This window comes from Lampetra planeri, chromosome 15 (genome assembly GCF_965212315.1).
Source record: "Lampetra planeri chromosome 15, kcLamPlan1.2.h2, whole genome shotgun sequence".
Lineage (NCBI taxonomy): Eukaryota > Metazoa > Chordata > Hyperoartia > Petromyzontiformes > Petromyzontidae > Lampetra > Lampetra planeri.
In genome coordinates, this window is record NC_136121.1 from 11687194 (window position 1) to 11714050 (window position 26857).

General features: G+C 40.6%; 1 protein-coding gene across 7 annotated transcripts in view; it reads right to left on the reverse strand.

The window, feature by feature from the left end:
• Positions 1-25742, reverse strand: part of LOC144722733 (protein diaphanous homolog 1-like) — a 112231-nt gene extending 86489 nt beyond the window's left edge. For 6 of the 7 annotated variants that reach the window (XM_078601084.1, XM_078601086.1, XM_078601087.1 and 3 more), the window contains exons 1-8: positions 25283-25742; positions 13868-13906; positions 12502-12690; positions 11946-12050; positions 3571-3722; positions 3094-3168; positions 2789-2858; positions 130-281 (exon numbers count right to left, since the gene is read on the reverse strand). In XM_078601084.1, the coding sequence (XP_078457210.1) occupies positions 130-281; positions 2789-2858; positions 3094-3168; positions 3571-3722; positions 11946-12050; positions 12502-12690; positions 13868-13906; positions 25283-25402 (902 nt within the window). In that variant the 5' untranslated portion in view covers positions 25403-25742. The remainder of the gene's footprint in view (positions 1-129; positions 282-2788; positions 2859-3093; positions 3169-3570; positions 3723-11945; positions 12051-12501; positions 12691-13867; positions 13907-25282) is intronic. The other variant, XM_078601085.1, reaches the window with a different exon arrangement.
• Positions 25743-26857: the final 1115 nt, after the last annotated feature.

Here is a 26857-nt window from a genome sequence, read left to right on the forward strand (position 1 = left end):
CCTGTAAAAACCTAGTCGCGTGTAATCAAAACCAATGTGCGAGTGTGTTGACGAACATGGTATGCAGCCAACAGGACGGTATATGCACCATCCGACCGACAATGGCCCATCACAAGATGAGCAACTTACGGCTTCGCGCCATCAAAATGGTCCTCGTCGAGTATAGAGAGCGCGGACAGCAAGCGCACGGCCTCCACCATCATAGACGGGTGCCGGGGCTCAACGGCACGCGCCAACAGGAGCACGCCGTTGTGGGTGGCCAGCATGGCACGCAGACCCACCTGTGCACAGCAAGTGGTGAGGATCACACGTGTGATGCTACTCAGGATGCAAACAGCACGGGGCGATTGCTGCACACACATGTAAGCGCTCCGATGTGATTTCGGATTGTACCGCTTGCTGATCTGCAAGATGTCCGGGCGTTTTGTGCTTCAGTTCCAGAACAAGCTCTCAAGCACGTGGAGCAATGCGCATCGTCGTCATGCCGAACAACACACGGTCAGAACTGAGTATACATCAGAGAGCTGTGCAGTACAACCATGAATCCTCGACAGTACCACGAACGTACATATATTTTAAAATTCCATTATATTTAGTATTTTTTTTCTGTTGCGGAAATTACAAATGCGAAGACTGTCATCTATTTAATTGTATTTTTCAAGTTTTGGGTACACTGTCTCATTCTTATATGATCAGTGGTATTCAGCTTTTCAGAAATCCAAGTGATGTTTCTGAATAAATAGATAAAAAAATGTATGGTATTATCATGACACTTTCCCCAATGTATTTCAAGAGATTAATAAAAAGAGTAGATAATGGCAGTGCAATGTAGTTTACATAACCACACATGCTCATTTCGTTGGAATGCTGAAATAGCTTTAGTTGATTGGAGGACTCAGTTTTTTTTATTCCCTAATGAGCCAAAATCTGCAAATAATCACATTTCAAAAGGACGCTAGAAATGACATGAGCCGTTACACACTTCACTTATTAAGAACAGCGGGCATATTAATTAAACATTTTCAAGTGTCAAGGAAGAGCAGGTGTCTGAGACTAGCTCAGAGACATTCTAGAGGGTACAAATCCTCCTTTAATGTTTATTCATTGCAATCTCGTACATACGTTTGTGAAGATGAAACAACAAACGTCACGTATGCCACATGCAGAGTTGGAATAAATTGCATTTGTAGGTTATATAATGCATTTCCATGTAACAACAGCCCGTTGCTTTTAAGAAATACATTTATTTATTCACTGCAAATTCTGTACGAATTTATTTCCTCAAAAAGTTGTCTCCCAAAATATACGTTCATCAACGTGCGATGACATCTTTTGAGTGCCGTCTGTCAGTTCACAAAACTTATTTATATGGAGGCCTTAAGTCACTCACATTTTCCTTGTGATTTCATGCATTGCAGAATATATTGAGCTATTCGATACAAGCCATCATGTTCCTGCACATGTTAAACTTAACTTTTCTTCTATATACACATACAGTTTTATAGTATCACCTTCACATCAAAAACAAAAAAAATGCTAATTTCATTAAAAATGTAAATTAAATACATGCTATAAAGTAAAATTAAGGGATTTTTCTCACTTAAAAATTTAAAATAGTAAAGAAATTAAGCACTTTCCCGACAACAGCAGTTTACCAAAACCATATCAGGATAACTATAGATTCATCAAATTATACAGGCCTGTTTAAATGAATGTATCCCAGGTGGTAATCTGATAACACTATATAACAATGAACCCAAATGAAAGACATAATAAACCCCCGGAACAAACGGTTCACGTAATAACATTTCAGCCCATAATAAATCAGGGCATGTCACGATCTATTATCCAGGAATTATTTATTACAGTCACTTTAATTGTTCAACCATTTTCGTGTTTAATAACGTCAAACCACAATGTAAACAAGTACGTAAGTACACGTCACGCAAGTCCCCCCACATACACACTGAAAAAGTTGAATGCGTATGCTCCAACACAAGCACGCACATTACAAAAGTCAGCGGCTGTGAATGGCGCAAAAGTCTGGTGGGCAGGGCAGGCAGATTATCCTTCATTGAAAAACCACTGGCACCTAACTGTGGTCAGCATGGTGCATGTGCCCGCCTGTTACCAGGGCAGAAATACAACATACAGGCCAGGCAGATGAAAAATATGGACAGTGGAGAGCAGAGGGTTTTCAAAAGAAGGGTTGGGGAAAAAAAAAATGTCGGTGATATATCTATTCATAGTAAAAGCCCCTGCACTTAACCGTAGTCGGCATGGCGCACAGGCCCATCTGTACATGGGAAGGGCAACAAAGCAGAGGCCATGAGAAAGCAAGGCTTGAAAGAGAGACACAGAATACAAATGAATCTGGGACACTAGATGGGTGCTAAGGGAGTAGGGCGGGGAGTACTTTTGCTGGGTGTTAATGGCCACATGGGCAGATCAGCAAAACAGTGCACCACAAGAGAGAGAAGGGCAGGAAAAACCAGGAATTGGGATCTAGGGGGATACCAAGGGATAATGCCCTGACTAATCATTGGTGTACATTAGAAAACAAACGTCTGAAATAATTGTGCAATATGAATAAGCCATTTAGAGTACCCAAAATCAAATCATTTTCAGTAAAATGTGCTGATTCTAACTCATTACGGAATCTAATGTACACATACATGATACTCCACCCCCAAGTATCCATTTAACTTTATAGTCATGAAAAAATCTCGTGCTTAAGTATGCTAGTCATGCAAAAAAAAAACCCACTCCGTTGACACCCGACGCTTACCTTGTTGTTCATGAAGGCCCTCAGGCACCGCACGATCTCGAGCTGAATTTTCCAATCAAAGTGATTCGGGCTGAGCACAAACACAAAACACTCACACTTTAATTTCTCTGCAACACTTCCCAGTGTCTGCTTGAGAAAGGCATCTGAAGGACATAACATGTAATGCACACCTTGCTCAGAACCACTCTAACAGTGACCTCGATAAATGTATTCATGGAAGATGAAAACAAAAAGGTGATAAACTTTTATACATCACAAAATGAGACGATAAAATCTTATACCAAGATGAAGTGACAGTGAAACACCTTTGTTTCTCCTGAAGGTCTTGTAGAATATCCAAAAGGATCTTTAGTCCTTCATCACCAAAAAGCTCCACCCAGCTGTGAAAAATAAAATAACATTAAACAATTGATATAGATTTTAAAAGAGATTGGTGCTTTTATTGATTTGTGATGCAAGTAACGTGTAATATGCATCAGGAAAATGTAAATATTTGAATGTACATTTTGCACAGAAGTGTCACAATCGTGGGACTGGTGCTCAAAATTTAATATTTGTTGGATATAAAAAATATATTTTGCCTTAGCTCCAGCAAAAGTTGCAGCCACAATGTCAATAAGAACAGCGATTTCACAGATTCTCATTTTTTTCGCCTCTTTATGAACTCAAACCCTACAACAGCAGCAGCGGCAGCGGCAGCGGCTGCCCTTCCTTGGCTCCCCACTGCCTCCACCCTCGTCCTCAGCCCGAAATTAAATTCTCTCCTTCCCGTGACGGCACACCTGACAGGATTGCTGGTGAGGGACACTCTCAGAGACTCCAGGCAGGAGAGCAGGCGCTCCTGATCGGAGTCGTGTTCCATCTTCCGAAGTCCAGTCAGTTCTGTGATGTAGTCTTTTCCTGACAACGCTGTGTCCCGTTTGTGCGCTCCACCCTGTGCCGCGTAGCACCACACCACAATTAAAACGTCCGAATGTGCAAATAACAACCAAAGATAACTGCAGTCGCAATGGATGAATTTCAAGAAATACGCATCGGTTATTACAACCAATTGGTAAGCAGAAGTCGGGGAGGAAATACAAGGTGGCATCCTCAAATGTGTCTGCAGTGTTATTAGGCATGGGTTGAGAATGCACATTAAACAAGTGAGGTTTAATTGAGCCTCTAGGTACACATTTAAATCCCACAGGCACAGTAGGTGCTTCTAGTTTGAGACTGTCAATCTTCTTGGGGAAAAAAAAGATCAATGCTTTACATTCTAATTATACCACGTACCTGAAGTTAAACTGAAATTAAATTACTAACAACAATTCATTGCAAGAATAAGTGTAAAGAAAAGTTTACAACTACCTGAAAAATGAGCAAAAAATATCTACCAAAAACTTTGTTATTAACACTGAGAATGCTCAAACTTCCAAATCTATTTAAATTGGGAGCAGGATAATCATTGCATGCAGATTCAAGCAATTGGACAAGGGTGTAATTTCACCCAGAAAAGCCTCAGTTTATCCCATATTCATTTGGCCAGAAAAGGAGAGCAAAACAAGGTATAAAACAGCAACTGAAACAGGGAATAGCACCTATCCTGCGTATCGCCATCTGGCTAAACGCGATTGAATGAGCGTGCTAAAAAGGAGCGAAAGCTGTTACGGGTGCTATCAACGTAAATCACACCCCAATAAATGAAAAAAAATCAGCACCCAGTTCAGTGCGTGGGAAATGTCAACCGCCAGATGGGCCTGAAATTTTAATGGTTGGCTTGATGAGTTTTGCCGTGAAGCTTCGGGGTGTTTTGGGTTGGAGGATGAGGGTAGTGGGTGGATGGGTGGAGGGAGGGGAGCTAAGTGTTGGTTAGCATATCTCTGAGGATTGCTGATAAGTATGTCTGTCGAGGGAGCAACAAAATGAGTCAAGCTTCAGGCCTTTCTCCAATTACTTTGGTATCGCTTAATTTTCACTCAGGGTGGGCATATTCTATCACATTTTCAAAAAATGTATTCTACGATAAGTGGGTGAGACTCTATTGGACACGTGTCACATTTTTTGACAATACATACATCGCATACAAACATAAATTATATATTTTTTTTACTCAAGAAACCACCTGAATTTCATCCCGGGAGTTTGGAAAATAACATATCTGGGAAGGATTGTTGTCAACCAACTCATGATCACGAAAATAAACTTCACGTAAAATGTTATGTAAAATCTTACACAAACATTTTATGTAATGATTTCACCAACATAGGGCATTTCTTTTCAAATTGAGACATGTACACTAGCATAACATTGGACAATACAAACTAGGACAAATGCACACACTTTGAAAACTTATCAAGTATGTACATATTCTTTGGGTCTTTCGGCAAAGTGAGGTAGATGGTTCAAAGAAAATAACAGAAAACTACGACATTTCGATTACAACACAAGCGACCCAAAGAATATGAATTCCTGCAGTAACGAAAGCTTTAAGTCAAGATTTAAGTATGTACATATTCCTTCAAGGCACATAGAACAAACAGAAAAAAAACCTCAAGCGCTTAAGTGAAAAAATAAAGCATAATCTGGTCATCCACATGCACAGAAATCTCTGGTATGATACTCATGAACAACGTGTAATTTTTAACTGTGTAAACACACATACACACGTAAATTAAGTGTATGCATAATACTCACATGCCCATCTTATGAACATAAGGTAAAAGTAACACACACTGCCTGGTTATTTAACAAAGGAAAATTTACTATTATCACTCTGACGCTCATTTACTGAAGAAAACCTCACTGGGTCGCATCACCTTTATTTCATGATAGGAATTTTCCAGCATTTGGAATGTTTAGCCAATACCAACAATGGAAGACAATCAGTGAAACCGGACAAAATCATTACAAAACAGGGGAAGAACTTACAAACTCCTCACAGAAAGGTTCCAAAATCGGGAATCGAACCCAGGATTCTCTTACTGTGAGGCACAAGCATTACCACCGTGCTGCCACCCTGTGACCCAAGACCAGCTCAGGTATGTTCCATATCGTTTCAACAAAACACTGTTGGCAATTACTCTGTTGGCAATGCGATGGAGCCATTTACATTTCCAGCTTTAATAATTGTTAAAGTAACTCGTGACAGTTCAGCATAAACACACCCACTGCATTGCAGTTTTCAAATTACTGAAGCGACGAAGAAAACTACAAATTATTATCGCGTGTAAAACGGTGAAAGAAACCATCCCAGAGATTGCAAGTAAAAAGCAGCGAGTTATGAAAACCACACTCAAATTAATCACATATACAGCCCAGGAAAAATAATCAAATGCGGCTGTTGAAAAGATGACTGCAATTTGCCATGTGATCTGTAAACGTGAGAGTGCGATTAAAAGAAAAAGCTCCTTTAAGTATGCAAGAGAGAAGGATGATGCATTCTGAAAGGTGAGGTGATATTTACCCCGTTTCCTTGGGTCACGCAACCCCAATTCTTTAGCACCACCAATCTAACAACTAGCCGCTTCTTCCTTAAATGTCACCAAAGGCAAAACATTTTTCACTCACATATTCTTTGAAATTCAAAGCTGAATAAATAAACAACCCTTTTTCCGTACGAGCACAGAACAACACGCGTTACTGAGGATTCGTCGCTCTTAATGATGCTGACAGAGTTTGCTTGCATGTCCACTGCTCAATTGTAACATAATTTAACGATGTATACATAAGGCTTTCCGCAGGTTGAGCTGATGCTTACATTTTTCTGTTAAAATGTTTTTTTCGCTCTACAAATATTCCTTTGTGTACACAACAAGCTTGTGTTCAAGTGTTCAGTGTGTTATCAGTACTGAGGGGAGGTTGCTAAAATAAAAACAAAAGCAGTAAATATCAGTTGTGCGAGAAGAAAAAAACATCTAAATTCATGTGCTTGAAACTAAATGTATTCACTGTCCTTTAATAAGGGGAGAACCTACTGCGCTACGTGACCTCTGTGGCAGGAAACAGTTGAAGAGTTAGGTTTTCAGCACAAGATCCACTTTAGACTTACGATAAGTGCATTGTATAATGCGGTTGCAAATCGATTAATTCATACTTATGCAAATCATACGCTTAAGTTAGTTCTATGCTAATGGATCTGAAATGTACAGATGAGACAGAACAGACATGAGACATTATAAACGAGGGGTTAAAATAGGACTAAAAAGAATTTCGTCTTGAAAGAAATCACATCCCAAAATCATAACAATTAATAAAGTCGCTAGGGAGATGAGTCATTTCATGCATACCAACCAGCCATTCACACAGCTATACATAGCAGCAATGCTCTCACATACCACATAGTAGACCTGGGTAACTACTTCAAGAATCATATTCGAATCCTGTGTGAGGACTATTTCTGCAGAAATCATGCTTCTTTTATGAGTAATTCCCACGTTTCAATCTCCATTTAATTCAAATGAATTCTAACAGATATTCTTCCATGAAATAGCAATTCTACTGCAAATCTACCTTAGCTAATAGCTATGATTAGCTTAACTGAGCATCATCACTTCCAGTTTTCCAGAATTGGCGATTCAGGCTATTTTCAGGAATCCAGAATCACCGCTGAACTGCATTGGCAATATCCAGTGTGTGGAATTGGCCGGATCAACCCAAATTCCAAGGAAAGGCCCTCTAGGACTTGGACAGCCTAGAAGGGGCCAGACTGGACGTGGTACTTAACCATGCCCAGGAAGAACGTAATCAACCAGGTAGGGTGTTGACTGTTATGTTATCCGACTCTCTGTTGCATTACATTACATTTCTAAGTATACTAGATTTGTGTTTCTATTTCATTTATACCTGATGATGATTGCTTGTGTTGCAATCGAAATGTCGTATGCTAGTATTTAATTTATTATTTTATCTTTATACATGACTTTACCGAAAGAACCAAAGAGTAATTCCTGCAGTCACGAAAGCTCCAAATTAAGTTTCAATATAATATAGTTCCTAGCTGAAAAATAGAGTCGACAGAATCTTGGAATCATGGTTGGCCATGCCGCCTAGATCCCTGAATGGCATTTAGGCAAGATAAGAGGGTCCAAGGGGTCTGGCTGGTCGAGAGGAAGCGCTTTTGAAACATATGGCCAATGCTTATGTAATACTGGTCAATATCACCTGGCTGTCTTCTTGGTTCTTTCAGTAAAGTCACGTAGAAGGGAAATAATAAAATAATAATAATAAAACATAATAAAATACAATTCTCACGACATTTCGGCCACAACGCAAGCAGCCGTCGTCCTCAGGTGAAGAACAGGTCTGTCGGAAAGACAGCGTCTGAATGAGCACCAACAAGCTTGGCAGCGTATATTTAAGCTGGGTTGGAGGGGGAAGGGTGCCTTGACAAAGGAATTTGCATATCAAGACGAAATTAGCATATTTATGGGAAATGCAGATATGGGATTAGTCACTACTAAGTAGTGACTAATCCCACATCTGCATTTCCAAACCAGCTTAAATAGAGAGAGGGGGCGGGGGCGGAGAGAGAGGGAGGGGTTAGAGAAATTAGCATGTCAATGAGTGGCACGGTGAGTGGCACGGTGAAAAAGCTTGAAAAATTTAGGACAGGGAGAGAGACACACTGAATTAAATAACTTAGCAAAATTTCAAAATGTAATGTAATGCAACACAGAGAGGCGGTCAACACACAATTAGCGCATAGCCTGGTTGATTACTTTTTCAAATTTCACACTTAACGTCTAACTTAGCAATCTTTGAAAAACGTAATCAACCAGGCTATGCGTTAATTGTGTGTTGACCGACTCTCTGTGTTGCATTACATTACATTTAGAAATTTTTCTAGGTTATTTAATTCAGTGTGTCTCTCTCCCTGTCTATTAATTTTTTCAAGCTTTTACACCGTGCCACTCATTGACATGCTAATTTCTCTAACCCCTCCCTCTCTCTCCGCTCCCGCCCCCTCTCTCAAGCTGTTGCACCATGCTACTCACCGTGCCACTCATTGACATGCTAATATCTCTAACCCCTCCCTCTCTCTCCGCCCCCGCCCCCTCTCCCTATTTAAGGCCTCGACACAGAGGCGTGGTTTCTCTGTGTGCCTATGTTTGTCTCTCTCTATGTATATCTGTGATATCTGTCTGCTTATATGTCTGTCTATATGTCTCTGGTTCTGTTTTTTATCTCTCTCTCAAATTTAGCATTCTCAGGAAGAACGTAATCAACCAGGTAGGGTGTTGACTGTTATGTTATCCGACTCTCGGTTGTATTACATTACATTTCTAAGTATACTAGATTTGTGTTTCTATTTCATTTATACCTGATGATGATTGCTTGTGTTGCAATCGAAACGTCGTATGCTAGTATTTAATTTATTATTTTATCTTCATATGTGACTTTACCGAAAGAACCAAAGAGTATATTATATTGTAAGGATATTGCCATTTCAGGCTACGAATCTTGAAAATCACCAAGCTCTCCTGTATATACTTGGGTACACATATATGTATAAGCAGGCCAATGGCTGGAAAATATAAGTACAAATGAAAAGATTATAACCAATATATACAACATAATAAATATATATGAACAAGATATAATTTCTCAAAAATTATAGGTGTTACACAATAGTGGGTGGTATGTCTTCCCAGAAAAATATGTTTGGCCAACTGTGGCTTCTTAATATCACTTTTAATGCATTCAGTTGGCTACCCTATTGTAACGAAAACAGTCCTGATAAAACAGGCTAAACTATACCTGATTCATATTCCAGTACTGTTGATTTAATTACGTGCTGGAAAATAAACACAATTATTTGAAATCCAATACTTCACTTATGAAAATCTTGAGAAAGTAGATTTGTTTTTACTTACTCTTTTATCTGCCATGAACACGAAAATATAAAAAATTACTTTTTCAATACTAAAATTATAGCTTGAATGAAATATAAAGCAGGCAGAGTAAAATGTATTTAAGCAATAGATTGCCAGGTCTAATAGAAGTCTGGCCAATGTGGGTTTCGGCTTGGTTGTTATTCACATGCAAGGGTCCTCTGTGGGTGACACGGCATGGCCTCATAGTATAATCTCCCAGTCGGTAAAGCACGTCATACATTCCATTAAATAGCAAGCCTGTGGGATACCTTTATCTCAAAGGCTTTAACCTTGATAGAGAAACAAAACTAAAGCGAATTCCTCCCCGCATCCCAGTGTGTGCTCCCTTTTCTACTTCGTCATTTAGACTTTAGTTTTGTGGTTGGTCAAATCGGCTTGATAAAGATCAAATGATCGGAAAACATTGCTGTGCTTTCAATTATCTGCTTAATATGGTCTTTCCAAAATCAGTTTAATTAGTAATAGGGCAGTTAATTGTTTCAATTATAAAAATGTTCATGAAAATGTAGGTTTCCCACGTAAAATGTTGCAATGAAATAAAAAATTGCCCAATACCAAATTGAAACATATGCCACATGCTCATCTTCATTAAAAAAAGGAACTAGCCACCTACCGCGGCTCATTGCTTTGCTCATTGAAAACATAATGAAGAATATTATTATGTGTAGAGTTTAGTTAAAATTTGTTCAATTCTGGGATGGTAGCATTTTAAATTATCTTAGAACATGCAGTGAAAATTATTTTAAGGATACTAAAAACAAGCCAAAAAGTAAATAGGTCGCATCAACAAATAATTACAAGGAGTAAAACATGCAGAAATTTGTAACAAATTCTTTATACAAAAAAGCAAAAGAGTGGACCCTTACTGCACACATGTCACCACTATACAAAAGCAAATAAGCCTGCTTGATTAGTGCCACAAAACCATTTTTCCCCCCAATCTCCCTTCTGTCATTTTCTCAAGTAAATCACAAATTTGCGAAGCCCCTTACAGACAGGCCATGCCATTTCAAATTCCTTGAATAATGTGCATCGCCAAGGGACTATTGCCATACCACCTGTCAGTCCCATTCTTGTTCTCCATAGCCACAAGCGGACACCCGTCATGAGTGCACACCTCGAACACTCACTGATAAGAAGTAATTCTGGGGTAATCAGGGTTCCTTGCTCTCTGTCTTTTCTCCCGCTACCCATTTCGGTGTGTTTGGGCTGCCCATCAGATAGGATTGAGATCTTCGGTGGCACCACAACTCATGACTCGGAGGTAAATGTCACCTGTAATAATTTACGCGTACAGGCCACGAACCTTACTTTTGGCAATGCTACTAAACACATAGTCCAAAGATGGTCTGCCGTTATGAACACATTCTGACTGCATTTTATGGTGTATCTATCCAGAACGTGGCTATGAATGACAAGATACAGTTTTAAAATGCATGTCACAAAAGGCATCAGGTATTCCAAAATGTAATTTAATGTACTTAAAATGTCAAAACAGTCTGAACTGGAGCTTATTTGTATTCTGTTCATTGATGCTGTTGATTCAGAATATAAACAAGGCAAATGCCATTGGATCTTTTTAATTCTTCACAACATCTGCAACCTGTTTAACGATAATGGGCATGGCTTGCTGATTATGTCTCACCATCTAATGTTGTACGAGATCTTTACATGAAAACATGCCTTTTTCAGTGGGCGTCAACTCTAGATTATTTTTTTTAAATAAAAAATTGCTGTAGTATAAATATGAAACTTAAATTATTCAGCAATAAAATGCCTTTAAATTGTGAAAACATTTTTTTTTATCAGATATAGGCATCAAGTAAAAGATACACTTTAGAGTTTTCTTATTCATGAACACTGAGAATAAAACTAACGTCACATTAAATTACGTAATAATCAATCTAACAACAACCCGTTCAATAAAAAAATACAGCAGTGCATATCGTTAGGTCATTTCTGTTAAATTTAGGTAGACTAGCACGAGTCATGCATTACCATGGTATATGATGACCTCTGCTGGACAAAATATAAATTATTCAAAGAACTAACATGTTTCTTGCGTGCCAAACTTTAGGCTGTAGCGGTGAAATAGTGCCCTCCCATGGACAAATAATGTATTTCAATGATAGGCAATTCCACTGCAATGGAGATGGATAATGTTTCAATCAGCACACCACTTGAACTCTGTAACATTTCAGAATCCAAGGGTTAGGGACAGAAATCAAAGTTCAGCATTCAGTTGGGGACAAGAGTGGGAGTGGAGGTGATGACAAACTCACCGTCTTGGAAGAGGATGCCATGTATTGCAAAACCATGTCACGCTTCGTTTTTTCATCTTTGTGACGCAAAGGAGCCTTGTGGGCCTCACTGAGGTTCATGTCCTCCTGTTGTGTAAAATAAAATAGCAGCACAATAGTACAACGTCTCAGAATATCTATAAATTATTAAAAAGATGAAGCTTGGAGGAATAAAAATAGAAAGTACAGTACTGCTTTTGTCCGCAACCACTCTTACTCCAATTATCTACAGGAGCTGTAGGGTCCTGCAAAAATTCCTATTAGCTGTGTTCCTATTATTATTATTATTCACAATTATCCAAGGATTTTGCTATTATGATTTGCGGAATAGCGTTCTATTAATCGCCATGGTTAAGAGTAGTTGAGCAGAAAATGCACCTTCTTATCCGTAATTGTTTCCTACAGACAGTGGGGGGCGTGGAGGTGGGATACAATCATGGATAATTGAATCCGCGGTACTGGACCTCCACATCACCACGAATAAGAGGAATTCTCCCGCAAAGAAAATAAGAAAGGAAACGTATCTATGGTGTTTTACCAGCATCTTCTCAAAAAACGTGTGGATCTGGTCCTCGGTGAGGTCATCTCCACCGAAAGGTAGCTGAGCCCCGCTGGCGAGTTGGCTATCACGGCTGCTCGGCCCTCCTCCACGTTGCACAACGACGGGGCGGTCCCCTTTCTCCTTGTCCTTCTTGGCGCCAGCACGGATGCTTGCAAAGCGGTCCAGCTGCGTTAGCACAACACACGGGGGGAGAAATTAGCGCAAGGAGAATTTCTTTCAACAATGCAGAGTAGTTCTTTCGAAGGGAAGTGCAACGGTAACTGTCAGAAATTTTAAACCAACTTCGAATAAAGCGTAGTTGCAAGCACAATGCACATCTTGCTTGCACGCCCTTTTCAATGTACTATTTTATTTATACTTTATTTTTTTTACAAATGCGATGTGAAGGGTAAATGAGCATCATTTTTTTGTGTATATATATAATGACATAATAATGTAAACTAGAAAATTCAGAATATATTAATCTGTAAATAGTTCCAATGTAGAGCTATGGCAGTAAAACACTTTATTCCTACAAACCACATTCAAGTACAATTTACAGGTGTCCTATTCAATTACAATATAGTGCATTTAACGGAACAGGAAACTGCGGTCATCTGAAATGGCCTCATCTTCTCACACTCATTGGTTAGGAGTGTATGTGATGGCTATGGTTAGCCTTCACATCACTTCTTTTTTCCCATATACCAAGAATACAAATGTAAAAATTAAGGCAAAGAAAAGGTGTTGCTGAAACCACAGTAAGGAATAATCAAAGCTCAAAAACAGATAAATTACCCAACGATGATGAGCTGTCGCAGAAATACTTCTGAAAATCTCTAGTTTCCTTCAAGTTAATCTCATTCTTCACGAGAAAATTATCAAATCCAGTTGCACATTTTAGACGTGACAACACAACAGCGATAACAATTATGGGTAAACAATGAAGGTAATGAAAGCTGCGGTTGGCTCATGGAAATGCACGGTTGAAATGATGTAAATTTGGTGAAAGCCACGACCAAGGGCAAACGTACATTACAAATAGAACTGTCTTGGCAATCACGTTATTTGGGATAGCTTGTTCAAGCGTGCTAAATCTCACACTGAAATAATGAAACACGTACACTAAGTGGAATACCACGGAGCCAAGGCACACTCCGAAATGTGCAGTAAATGTTTACTCGTGCAATTCCCATTAGTCAGCAAAGCGTTTTCTTTCGGAGGAAAGCAAAAGCATTCACGATGACATTCCATCCATGCGCACCTTTGGTCACATGCATGGCACTCGTGAATTTGCAACAGTTATGCAAACAGAAATTGTGTGCAGAGAGCCCGTGTAAGCAAGCAGCACACACGACCTTACCAGAGACACCTGCTCATGATCCGTAGATTTTTTCAGTTTCTGCTCTCCAAAAAACGAGGAATTAAAAAGAAAAAAAAGAAAAGAGAGTAGAAAAAAGAACATTGATTGCTTGTTAAATCCCATCACCAAATACAATCAGAAGGAGAAAACAACAGTCAGTGATGCCGCCCTTGGAGAAGGGTAAGAGTTTTCCCATGCCTGAAATTGCTGCATGTGCTTATTTAACTTTCTTACAGGCGATTGAAACAGAGAAGACAGAGTGCATGCTCACAGAAGGCACACAAAGACACACTTTAAGAATATGCGCCAAATCAATGCCAGTCCATCATTTTCAATTCAAATTGTCACTGGTCATTTTTATTCGTGTAATTTCCTTTAGTTTTCCTCTTGGCAAAAAAACAGATGTTGGTCGCTTCTAGACCCATCAATAAATTCTGCACAGTGGTGAAAAATAACCAAGCGGTAGCATCAGCACTTAGATGTGATACACACACTCACAACTAGTTGCAATATTATGCTCTATGCTCTTACTGAGGAGCCAACTGCTTATTCATGCTTATTCCAATAAGCAGTTATCCCCAGAACGTGAACGAATCGGCATGCTATCTGCCGTATATGTTGCACTGCATGACCCTTGTTCTGGCAGCAAGAGTAATGCAGCTACCTGGTTCGATAGCGCAGTATTGTCACGCTCTTCTTTAATCTCGCAAACCTCATGTCGCCGCTGTTTAAAGTTTGACTTGCCCTTTAGGAAAGCAATCTCTATTCCAATAACAGTATACAGCTCGCCACATCCAACCATTTTTTTTCATGGTACGTTTCCCACGTAATGCGGCTCGCAGTGGCACTCATCAGCTTGGTTATGCTCCAACAGTAATACAGTGCCAGTGTCCAAGGAATTTGTGACTCCATTTCTATCGAAATAGGTTTATTGGTTTATCTTGTGCTTTTTAACACAGTAAGTCGTGAATTCATGTTTCAATAAATCTTTCCACGCAAGCCAAGAGGGTCCATTTTTTAGATAGTATGGATGATGATAATAACAGAGTGGAGGAGCAACACACCATTTAAAATATGTATCTAAAAACTCTCCATTATTGTCATCATCCTTAACTCTCCATTCATGAAATAACAAATTAATCTGCATGCACAAATGAGTCACGTGCATGCATTAAATAAATATTTTACAAGTTTTTGAAGGCAAGCGGGGATATATTGTTACCCTTTGATGTTTTCTCTAAAAGAAACCAAGTTATGCAAATGTTTTCATTATTGTTGTTTTTGTGAAATAATTATTCGTATATTTTATAAGCTGCTGGCATGAGGTTGTTTATTATCAGTAAAATAACTTGTTACTCTTACACAAATCCGAACATCCGCATATATTGGCAAGGGCACACTGACTTTCCAAGAGACAGTATACAGTGACCATAAAAAAGTTACTGTTTCCAAATAAGTTTACATTTTTGTTAACCTTTACAAATGTTTAAAAGCTGGATAACTCATTAGCATATGGCTCATTACAAGTCATAAACTGTAGCTACTACAGTAATGTCAGGATATCATTATAACTGTGCTCTGTATCTATTTAATCAGCGATCCAAATATTGCGCGTGGCATATTACTGCCTTAAAAGAAACACATATATAATAGCTGACGTTTCGAGCAATGGCCCTTCTTGACAGCTCATTATTTACATGTTATTTGACCCATGCGTGTTTTTTGCGTGTGTGTTCGCTGTGATTGTGCGCCACTGCCAATGCGAGCATCACAAACTAATGTGTGCGGCATATGGTATTACACGGACAAAATTGGCATATTCTGGCATGGCGTAGAGGGGACCGTCTTGATTGCCTTTTTTGAGATAGCTCACTGTAGTACAGCAAAGCATCTGCCATTTGTGGCCTTGCCATCTGTGGCTTGGAAAGGAGGGAATATATATGCACTTCACTTATACCTACCAACAGAATTACCAAGCCTTGCCCACATAAGCAGACACTTTAAAGCGTCACACTCGGGGTGTGGTAAAACATGTTTTTACATAAACAAGACAAGTTAACAACACATTTACACGACACATTCATATTTATGGGAGATAACCCCCCAAAAAACTGTATTTTGAATAAACAGGGTATTTTTACTGACTCAAATGTGGGTCACACTTTGGCTTAAACAAGAATTCTTGTGAGAAATGGCACGAAGAAAAGTGGGTAGAGGAGTCTCAAGACAATTCTCACATGCGGTTGACAACCTGACTGGAGTGTGGCACCATACCAGTGCACATGCCCACTCTCCAGCCAGACTTTTGAACACCCACACACACATAAAAGATAACAATCCTCTCGGCAAATGAAATGTCGCAAACACCAATGGATGATACAGTACCGTCGTGTAAAACAACGTGGCATTCTCAAATGCAAACATTACACCAGATATTTGAGAAACCACATCAGCGCCACAGTGCCTGTTTAGGCCCTGCGGTTCCAAGTTGACGTGCAGCTTTGTGACCAAAGGATCCCCACGTCACTGTAGTGGGTTACCAAACATCTTAAAAAACATAAAACCAGTTCGCCTTTTGGTGTTCTCTGGTCTGACACTGGCGAAACTAGGCACTTTAGAAAGGTGTCCTAGTGTAGACCTATCAGTTTCAAAGACAATGCCCATATATTTAGACTTAAAACTTTCGTGCCTGCAGGAATTCATAATTCTTGGTTCTTTCGGTAATGTCACGTAGATGGAAAATTAATTAAAGTTACATGTAATTATCAGAGCATGATTTTTATTTGCATGGTCATCACAAGTACGTATGGTTAATGCAGACATAATTCCTTGCAAAAGGTTTCTATTTGATGTTTGAACATCTTAATATCTGTTTTACTGCCAGAAAGGGTAAACCCTATTCTTATTTTTTCATAACATAAAACCGGTCAAGCTGCTAGGGAGTTACCCAAAACAATTACAACTACTACCACTTAAAACTAGCACCGCAATAACACTGCACTAAAACAAAGCACTGAGACTTGTGCTCAAGCCAAATCACATTTAATGAGCAGTTTTGAAACGCATGTTCCACTGAAGCTAAAAGTGCTTCGTTTTGTTGTGTGATATCGCACACAATGACCCGAATGCTAAGCAGGGCAATCTGTGGCAGCTACTATAATGAATACAGTATATATATCTCAAAAGACAATTTAAATTCCAAAGTAATAATCAGTTTTCTTATTTAACAGGTGTTCCAACAGTGCAGGGTCAAAAGATTAATTGATTGGAGCTGGTACTACAAAGCTTGAGCATGCACTCTTTGTATGCCACTGTAGTTGCGAATTAATTTGTTAACCCCCATCCTTCTCACAGCTATAAGTGAAAAGCAGACGGATCATCATCGACGGTGGTGAATTCGCGAATGCGGGGAAAAGCCGTGGAACTGGTTTGATTGAACATGCTCTTTAAAATGCAAGCTCATGGACGAGATAATCTTACGGATAACTTGGAATGCTTTAATGTGATGCGAATGTCGATTTGGTGCACTGTAGGGCACTCGAGATTTATGACAAGCTTCCCGTTTTCAATAATTTAAAAAGGCGACAACAACAACAACAAGGTGATACTGCCGACGCAGAGAACGCCCAACGTAACAGTTACCAGCCTCGAAAGTGCAACGACAGACGTCACCCCGCACTTGGTTCGATTTATTTGAGTGGACGACATCCTGACCGTGTTACAATTCTGGCTAGAATATTTGCACGCGCTCACGTTGTTCCCTTAACGCATTTGAACGTTCGTCTTAGCCGCAGGAAGCACCCCCCCCCCCCCAACGATATGCAACCGCGCAGATGGAGCAATGCGAATCAGCGGGGAGTGTGTGCAGCAGCGAGATACGTACGAGTGGTCGCATCACAAAACCGCAAGGGAGTGCCCGAGATTTGCCTGCGGACAGCACTCATCCAGCAGTGGATACATCGTGGCGAATGATGATTGCAAATGGTCGATTTCTTTAGTTCTTTCATTAGCCACATATTGTAAAAACAATTTTTTGTATTGATTTATTCAAGTAATGTATGTTCAATATTCCATTGGAACCTCATTTGCCAGTAAAAAATATGATAATTGTTTTTTTTACCCTTCTATCTGGCAACAAAACTAACACCTTTTTTTTACAAGGAGTCATGTTTGCATAGACCACAATACCTGCAGTCATAATGCAAACAAAAAACATAACTCTGATAATATATGCACTGTCCTTGAAGTTGATTGGTCCACACCCGAGACAGCTTTCCTTAGAGCCTAGTCTCACATGGGTTGGACCAGATGACGCATATATTATCAGATGTGTTTTGTTTGCATTATGGCTGCAAGTATTGTGGTCTATGCAAACATGACTCCTTGTAAAAAAAGGTGTCAGTTTTGTTGCCAGATAGAAGGGTAAAAAAACAAATATCTTACGTTCAATATTGTAACGTAGTGCGAGCAAAATTACAGCAGTGACTTCTCAAAAGTGCAATCGCCTTGTTATCGTCACCTATTCATACTGCACGCAAAAAGCGCCCAGCCTCTGTGCATTTTTCAGAAACCAACAATAGCGCATTGTGGTCCACTGGTCTTAGGTCACCATCTCATTAGAAAAGCCCGGTGTTCCATTTGTCCATCAACTAAATAAAGCCCTGAATCAAAAAGTTATAGAAAGTGTCCCCTCCCCCCCACCCAGATGTGGGGGTAAAAAGTTTATCCAAGAGGTTTACAAACATTGTCGACTCCCCCTAAAAAAATGTTTTTGTAGACATATGCCTAACACATCCTACATAAAATAGTCAGTAGCCGTAGGTCGACAAATTTTTAGTCAAATAAATGTGAACAAAATGTCACCAACCGAAACTGGTCTCGTGTTGTCTCTCCGTGTCGTTGCTGGCTGTCAGTCAATTAAAAAAAATGTATTTCATTGCGACTGAAGGCATAAGAACCAGAAATCAGTTATTCAAGAACTATGAATAGTTATTGCATAATCCACAAAGGCCGGGTGTTTTTATTGTATACATTCTGAATGTTGTTTAAAACTCATGATTTTCAGGTGTGCACTGTTTTTTTCTGATATGATGAGTTTTCTCATCAATGACATATTTTATGATTAAAACTGTACAGGACAGTTGAGCTAAAGTTCACACGAGATACAAGAATGTGGCTATGCAAGATCTTAACAACTGTCCTCCGAACTCAAATTCCAGGGTATTCTGTAATTCAGTCAACCAGCAGCGTATGATGTATTGCAGTAGATTCATGAGGCCAAAGCATTAAGCTTACTAACGTTAATATAACCTTACATCCACTCACGATTAATTTAAGCTTCTACATCAAACATAAGTTGAAAACAGAACTGTATGTACTGTGGTTTTACACGTCAAAACGATTGGGTGGGGTAGCAGTGCAGTGGTTTGCGTCATACACTATAAACCCTGAGACCTGAGATCAGTTCCCGACCGTGGTTAATACTCGTGGCAAGTAATATCTGAACTAGTGCTGCCCACCCACACTTCACCAACCCGTCATGAACAGCATGTCCAAAACACCGACACGGCATCGTGACGCCTTCACCCGCCAGCAGACAGTTCATTAAACAAGTTACCTAATGTTCTACTTTCATTTTCAACTTTATGAAGATGTATCTCTTTGAAATACTGTACATTGTTCATTCGGACAACTTTAGCCGGCAGTCTTAACACTAAACGTCAAAGGTCGGACGATATCTTTTTTTTAAAGTGCCAGTTAAATGGCTTCCAAGGTGAGAATTGTGAGGGTGCACTTGATTGAGGTCACTCTGACGTCATACGAGGTCAGTTTCCAAGACAACACTCAAATATTGTCACAAGCAAAACACTAGCTGATGGCATTTTAGGTCAACCTAACCTGGGGGGGAATCACTGAAGTGTTGAAGAAGCCGATTACAAAGCAATTCAGACAAATTGAAATTTAAACTACGGGGACTAGACTGAAAGAGGCCTCAAGCGGAACACACTGCCAGTGTGTGAGAGAGATATATGCACTCCCAACAGCAGCGAAAGGTTGAAAGCGGCAATGAATATATATCGTATATCGTTCTGGTAAAAGTGCACTGGACTTGCAAAGCAGAGGTCACCACCGGTTCGATCTCCCAGCACAGCAGTTGAAGCAAAGGGGGCAAGTTGCTTAATTGCTCCAAGATCTGTCCACCAAGCAGTAGAAATGGGTACGGCCACAGTTGATGGGCAGAATGCGTGTGGTAGGATACATTGTGGGGACTCCAAACTCTTATAAGACGTCTGGCCAGCGTGGAAGAGTAGACCTAAAACATCCTCTAGCAATATACAAGGCTATGCTATACACGTACACTACTGTGATTGTGAACCAACACTCAATCGACCTCCTTCAACTGTCTTCAAGTAAATTCCTCATATTGCAAATACAATGCATTTTTTAAAATATCAATAGAAATTTTAATTGGAGGCCAACGACCCTATTGTGCTACAAGTCCCCGAAGGGCAAAGTATCTGTATTAAGGTGACGGCTGATTGGTTAGGTAACCGAGCTTGGACCACAGGAGCTATATGACACGCTGTAAAACACGCCCGTTACGGGTAAAAATATCGTATGACCCAACTCATTGTATTTTTTTTATGCCACACAGTTAACTACGCCCAAGTTTTCCCACTGCCGAGTGTTCGCATTGGAATGCACTGTAGTAGAGTATTCATATTGCTCCACACCACGCACAGAGCGGTCAAAAATGTAATCGTTAATCATAAGTACGCCTTGCCACATCAATCCACCAGCCCAAAATACATAAGATAGGAAATAATTAACAAGAGCCATTTTAACACATAAACTACCATACTTGTATGTTGTTTTAAATTGGCATTTTGTTCATTGGGTATTTTTGTTTCTTGCTACGCTGTTGAGTAAGTCTTCCCGTCCAACTTAATCTCGTGCCTGCAGATCTGCTTTGGCTGCCACCACGAACCGGCACATGAGACAGAAAAGCATAAGAGATTGCAAAGCATTCATGAGTCGATCAGGAACACGTTCAGTACAGTATTGGACAGCATACATGTAGTTTTGTGAAAGAGACTGAAATATAACAGTAAAAGTACTCCCCTCTTAAAAACGCCACCCATGAGAAAAATGCGTATACTGCATAACATGGCTGTTCCCTTTCTCGTTACCAATTTGACTGTTTTTGACAACAGCTTTTGGTCACCTGGTTCTGGAAAAAATAAGGTGATGGTTATTGCAAAACAAAATTAGAAGTTTTCACGTGCACAAACAAAGACTTAAGATGAAAAAAAAATCAGACGCTTTAGTACCTGAGGAAAATGTATGTTGAACTTCTTTCACACCGTACGATGTGACTAGCAGGTGGAACAAATGTAACTGCAGCTGCACAATGTCACCGTACACATTGACACGTTATCAGGGGGTGTGCAAAGAGCACAAAAAAAATGGCAGTCAATTGCAAAAAATAATCAGGGGTTATGGTTCCGAAATAGGCTTGTCGTGTCAATGAATTGAAACACTGTCAACTTGTTGACTGTTATATTTAAGCTACATTTACAAGCTGTGGAGATGTATTATTGTCCTATGAACAGCTATATTTCACATTATACCGAGGATGCCTTTATAACATCTGGCACACGTGTTTTACTTGCAAACACTCTGAACCCGGGAAGTGGGAACATGTGTTTCCTACAGAATGAGGTGTGGTCAAAGTTGCAGGCTGTAGTAATGGCTTATGTTTCTTAAATGCCAACAGACCACCTTTGACATTAATTTGTCTGCATGGTGTGAAGCATGCAGCTTAAACATGATATATAGTATTGGACGAATATGCAATAAACAGACAGGAAGTCGTTGTTGCAACTACTGTACTCTATAAAAAAAAACAGACAGGAAGGACATTTATCTACTTACACGTTTTTGTTTATGGGCCTCTAGGCCTACTTGACCAAAGTTTTTCAACAGCATTTACTTCGGCAAGAAAACTCCACCAGTTTTTACTGTCAGGGTCTCATCGAAAAGGATTGGTCAAAAATGTATCATGGGAACTACATGCTAAATGATGCTGCATCATATCCTGGGTTAAGTTGTCATTTTTTTATATGATTTAATTTATTTTATACCTACGTGACTTTACCGAAAGAACCAAATAGTAAGTTGTCATTGTCACGTATTGTAAGCCCTGGGCATGAATCAAACTCAGGGCACTGGCATTACAGTGTAATGCATTAACCAGTGTGGTAAATACTACGCCATATCATTCTGGTCATCAGCAGCCATGATCTATCAACTACTGGATAAGGACCTGCCCATTATCACCGTCCCTCATGGTCTCACGATCCATCTAGCTCCTGCACAGGATCCATCTAGCGCAGGGGTCGACAACCAAAATAATAAGATACTTTTTTTTTCAGTAAAAAAACTAATTCAAGAGCCGCAATGCATGCAAATATGAAACGGTGGTCCTTAATCAATAAAGTCACCAAGCAGTCCTTAAAGAGCCGTATGTGGTTCTGGAGCCAAAGATTACCGGCCCCTGTGCTAGGTGGACATAGTCAGTGGGAATTAAGAAACGTACCAATTGTTTCCACAGCCAGGTCAAGAGATAGAACCGGTCACCTAAGGATTGCAAGTGTGCTAACCATTAAACCATGGCAATAATAAACAGTAAGCAGAGCAAGCTCGTTAATTCACTCGTGGCACCTCCGATTAGCACGGTTGGCTATGTACGGTAAATAATTGCATTGAAACTAACCTTCATCCACGGTGAACATTCATGATGACTATGCCTCCATAAAGCAAAGTTGTATTTTTGTTACACTTTTTTTGATGCTCCTGAAATTGTATGTGCTTTGTTTCAAACTGGCAGATATTGAAAAGAAACACATAAGAGTTAACGTCAAGGACAAGTTACTCTGTTTTCGGTTGACTCAAAAAACACACACGGTAGCTGATTTAAGCTGATTGACATCCCAGCAGTAGTTTGTGCCTTGAACAAAATGTCACATGTTGTACATTCAAGGAAGACAGCATGCTACCGTTGCTACATCTCATTAAAAGTTTTACTCGTCGTCGTGTTTTTCTTTACATGGAAAATACTGCGAATATACAGCATACAGTACTCAAAAATTAGCTGCCAATGACAATCTATATACCTCTTCTTTCATGCCTACACACACGGTACAACCATTTTAATGAACCTATTTGGCAGATTCCATGAGCTTCGTTTAGGCCCTGTAGTTAGTATTCATTATTGGGCACGTCATGAATGTATGTATCCTTCATGCATTATGCAAACACAAACAGAATGCTGGCATAGGTCAGTGCTGGGGATAAGATGGATGACTGGCAAAACACTGGCCATCAATTCGCCCAATATACCAATCTTGGAAAGTGTTTTGTGAGTCATATGCATACTGCTCTTATATTCAATATTGTGCCAAAATGACCTTAGCAGGCAGTTCTTTCTACACTTCGTGGTTAGTCATAAGCTCAACTAGATAACCATCATCTGTAACGGCACCCTCATGTATGTGTCCAGTACACTGTACATGACAGGCGGTGTGTTTTTGAAATTGAAATAAAGATTAACAGTTAATTATGGCTAATGCCAGGTCTCGAAACGTCTCCATTCCTTCCTTTCGGATGTGAGACGTTCATGCTTTATAAAATACACACTGTACGAAGTTAATAACAGATTAATTATGCCAAGTGAATAGTGTGGTGTCAATATTGAACAGGTGATAACTGATCATACGGTCCAAGTAGTAAAATTATTTTAAAGCTTACGAGTACAGTAGTAATTGTGCTTATATTATAGTAAAACAATTTTACCCTTTTATCTGGCAACAAAACTGGCACCTTTTTTACAAGGAGTCATGTTTGCATTGACCACAATACCAATGATCATATTTTGCTACTGACAAAAGATATTCCAATGGTGGTATATTATAGTCATCAGCAGTCCTTTAGCTCTTGACCAATCCACTGCTGGATGAAGGCCTCCCCATGCTGTCGGCATCCCTCCAGGGCCACGCGATGAAAGAATCCATGTGGATGCTGCGCACGAGCTGAATTCATCACTCAGTTATCTCGGGCAAGTTACATACTTTGGTTGTCACTCCCTTGTTCAGTCTCGCCACTCGCTTTTCTTAACAGTACGGTTGGCTACGTACGGTGCGAAAGAAGTTCAACATACAAGTCTGTACAGTCGTATTTCCAAAATATTTTAACCTCCATACCACTCTTCCTGTATACAGTGTGGGAGAGCGTACGGTATGTTTGCAGTGGTAATTCCACATTCCCATGGCTGGGCTTAAGTACGTCCATCGGACGTCCAGAATGGTATCCAATGCAACGGCTCTGGATAGTTGATTGACTGAATCTGTCAACATAAGAGTCCAGCCCACGAGCCTGACAAATTGACACACATACACACTCTACAACACTTTACAGGTTAGATCATTTAACATCAGCCATGGTCAATCCACTGCTGGATGAAAGCCTCCCAAAGCCACCGCCATCTCCACTAGGGGTACTCTGATGGGCACGCAGATTTAGGAATACGTACGTGTACGAGTTACACGTACGTATACACACAGAACGTCACCGCAGCTCTTGTGCCAGGCTAGGTGCACCGTGATGTGACCGACACCTATATTAACACAATGCACCCTACACTGCACTTCATGTCACCAGTCAACACACCTCTTATGCCCGAGCAAGTATTTTGGTATACTGTACACACACACATTATTGACCGACACATGCAATGTACAGCACTGTACAAGTGTTTTTGGCAACGCCACCCGGGGCACGATGTTGTTTGACCATACTTCGACTCCTTGCCTGCTTTCAGATCATATCCACTCACCACTGACGATGTCGGCCGTGGCGTGGGAATCAAACTCTGGAAGGATTGGGTTTGAGTAGCGTTAATTAACCAAATCGCTTCCATTGCGCCAACCTAAACACACTTTTGGGGCACCTACGAAGGCTACCGGCACTGTGTAGCCCTCGAGAGGGGGGGGGGTGGCCACCACCAAGCCCGGCCGCCTTTGTCTCCCCAGCGCTGATGTCTTTACACACCGCACAGAGTGTTTGGGGCAAGTGCTGTTAGCGAGCAGCGCCTATGAAGGCCGGCACTGTGGCACACGAAGGGGTCGGTGTCCAGCACAACGCCCGATAGGAGTAACACACCACACACGCCTATACGACTTAGTACACAGTCATATTGTCAATATACACAACGTTGTGGAAGTTGTGTGCATGGAAGAGCACGGAAAGAAGGCGGACGGGAGCGGGGTGTGGTTCCCGTTGCGACGACGTTGATACCGGACCAAGGAGGAAAGAAGGGGTCCTGCTTTTCAACAAGCGGGACAACATTGTACTCACAAACTTTGTCTTCTTAGCGTGGTCGCTCTCGTCGCCGAACTTCTTCTCTTTCTTTTTATCCTTCTCTTTGAGACGCGCCAATTGGTCTCCCTGGTACGGCTGCTTCGGCGTGTTGTCCATGGCTGCTTCGTCCGCTTGGCTGCTGTTGCTGCTGTTGTTGTTTGTTTGTGAGAAGGGGATACAAGACGGGGTCCACAGGGTTTGTACGGACGAGGGGCACGCACGCACGGGAAGAAGGGGGCGTGGCTCGCGCCGAGGCACCCGGAAGTGCGGCGCGCGCTAAAACCACGTGCGTGCCTGGTAAAGTGCCGTGCTGAGTATATCAGTTGTTGGCCGAGTATATGAAGTGAGCCGAGTATCTAAGTGTGCAATAAAAATCGCGGCCGTCTTTGCATCCCCGTGTCGTGGTGCGTCGTGCGTAGGCCTCCCGTACAATCGTGGGGAGACGAAGGCGACCCGGGCGTGGTGGCTGGCCACCACGCCCATAGCACTGGCGACCTGCCAGTGCTATGGATAAGGCCCATTGCGTGCTATAGTTCAGCACTGGACTAATTGTACAGTACTACGTGCGTGTGTATTCGTGTGCAATGCCCTACGTGTCCACGTCTCGCCACTGATGACTGCGTGTGATCACTGCTTATACTATACGTGTGTACAATGCGTAATTTATACTCCACAATGTATACACAGCGACCACTTACAGTATTGCACGCTTGTATATGATTGCATTCAGTATGTGCATATACGGGTACACAGTTCTGCAGTGTGCATGTGTTATGCGTGCATATGGAAATGTGTACATGCACGTGTGTCCATGTATATACACGGAACTTGTATTGTCATCTAATAAACCGGCCCTTGTTCAAATCTACCCAAGGTCAGAGAAACCTAAAATATAGTACATGAAGCATGGTGCGAAAATTCAAAACAAGTAGGAGACAAAAGCAGCAGGGCGTATGAGTGGCGCTCATCACAATAACCCTCTTGGGAGACGATAATCGTCGTCACGCTGTAAAAGTGCTTACTGTGAGCAGTTTTCTCCAATCGGTTCGACTGAGTTAAGCATATATGTATAGGCAAGATTTAATCGAGTGTATGCGTACAAAGGCAACCGTGTGTGTACATATGGTTATAGATTGTAGGTATGAATACTATTAAATTATAAACCATGACTAACAGCCTTCCACGTGTATAGAATGTACCTTCCACGTCTACATATCGATGTCAATTATTCACAAACATGTTTAAAACCACAATGGACAATTCCAAGGCCAAGCAAGCAACATCAGCAAACTGGATTTAGAAACAAGTTTAAAACTATAAACTAACCACAGTATAAACTTTTAAATTATTTTACCAATTAAGGCCCACTGATCTATGTAGCTATTTTTAGAAGCGACCGGGCCACAAATGATAGCTCAACGAAGTGGCTTATAGTGTGGAAATGTATAGCAGCCAAATACAGTACTCTAAAGTAACGCATGTTTCTTAATGTGGAGGGGAAAAAAACTACCATTGACCACATGCTATCATATTGCAGACAATTTCAAATACAGTTCGACTATGCCTGGCTTT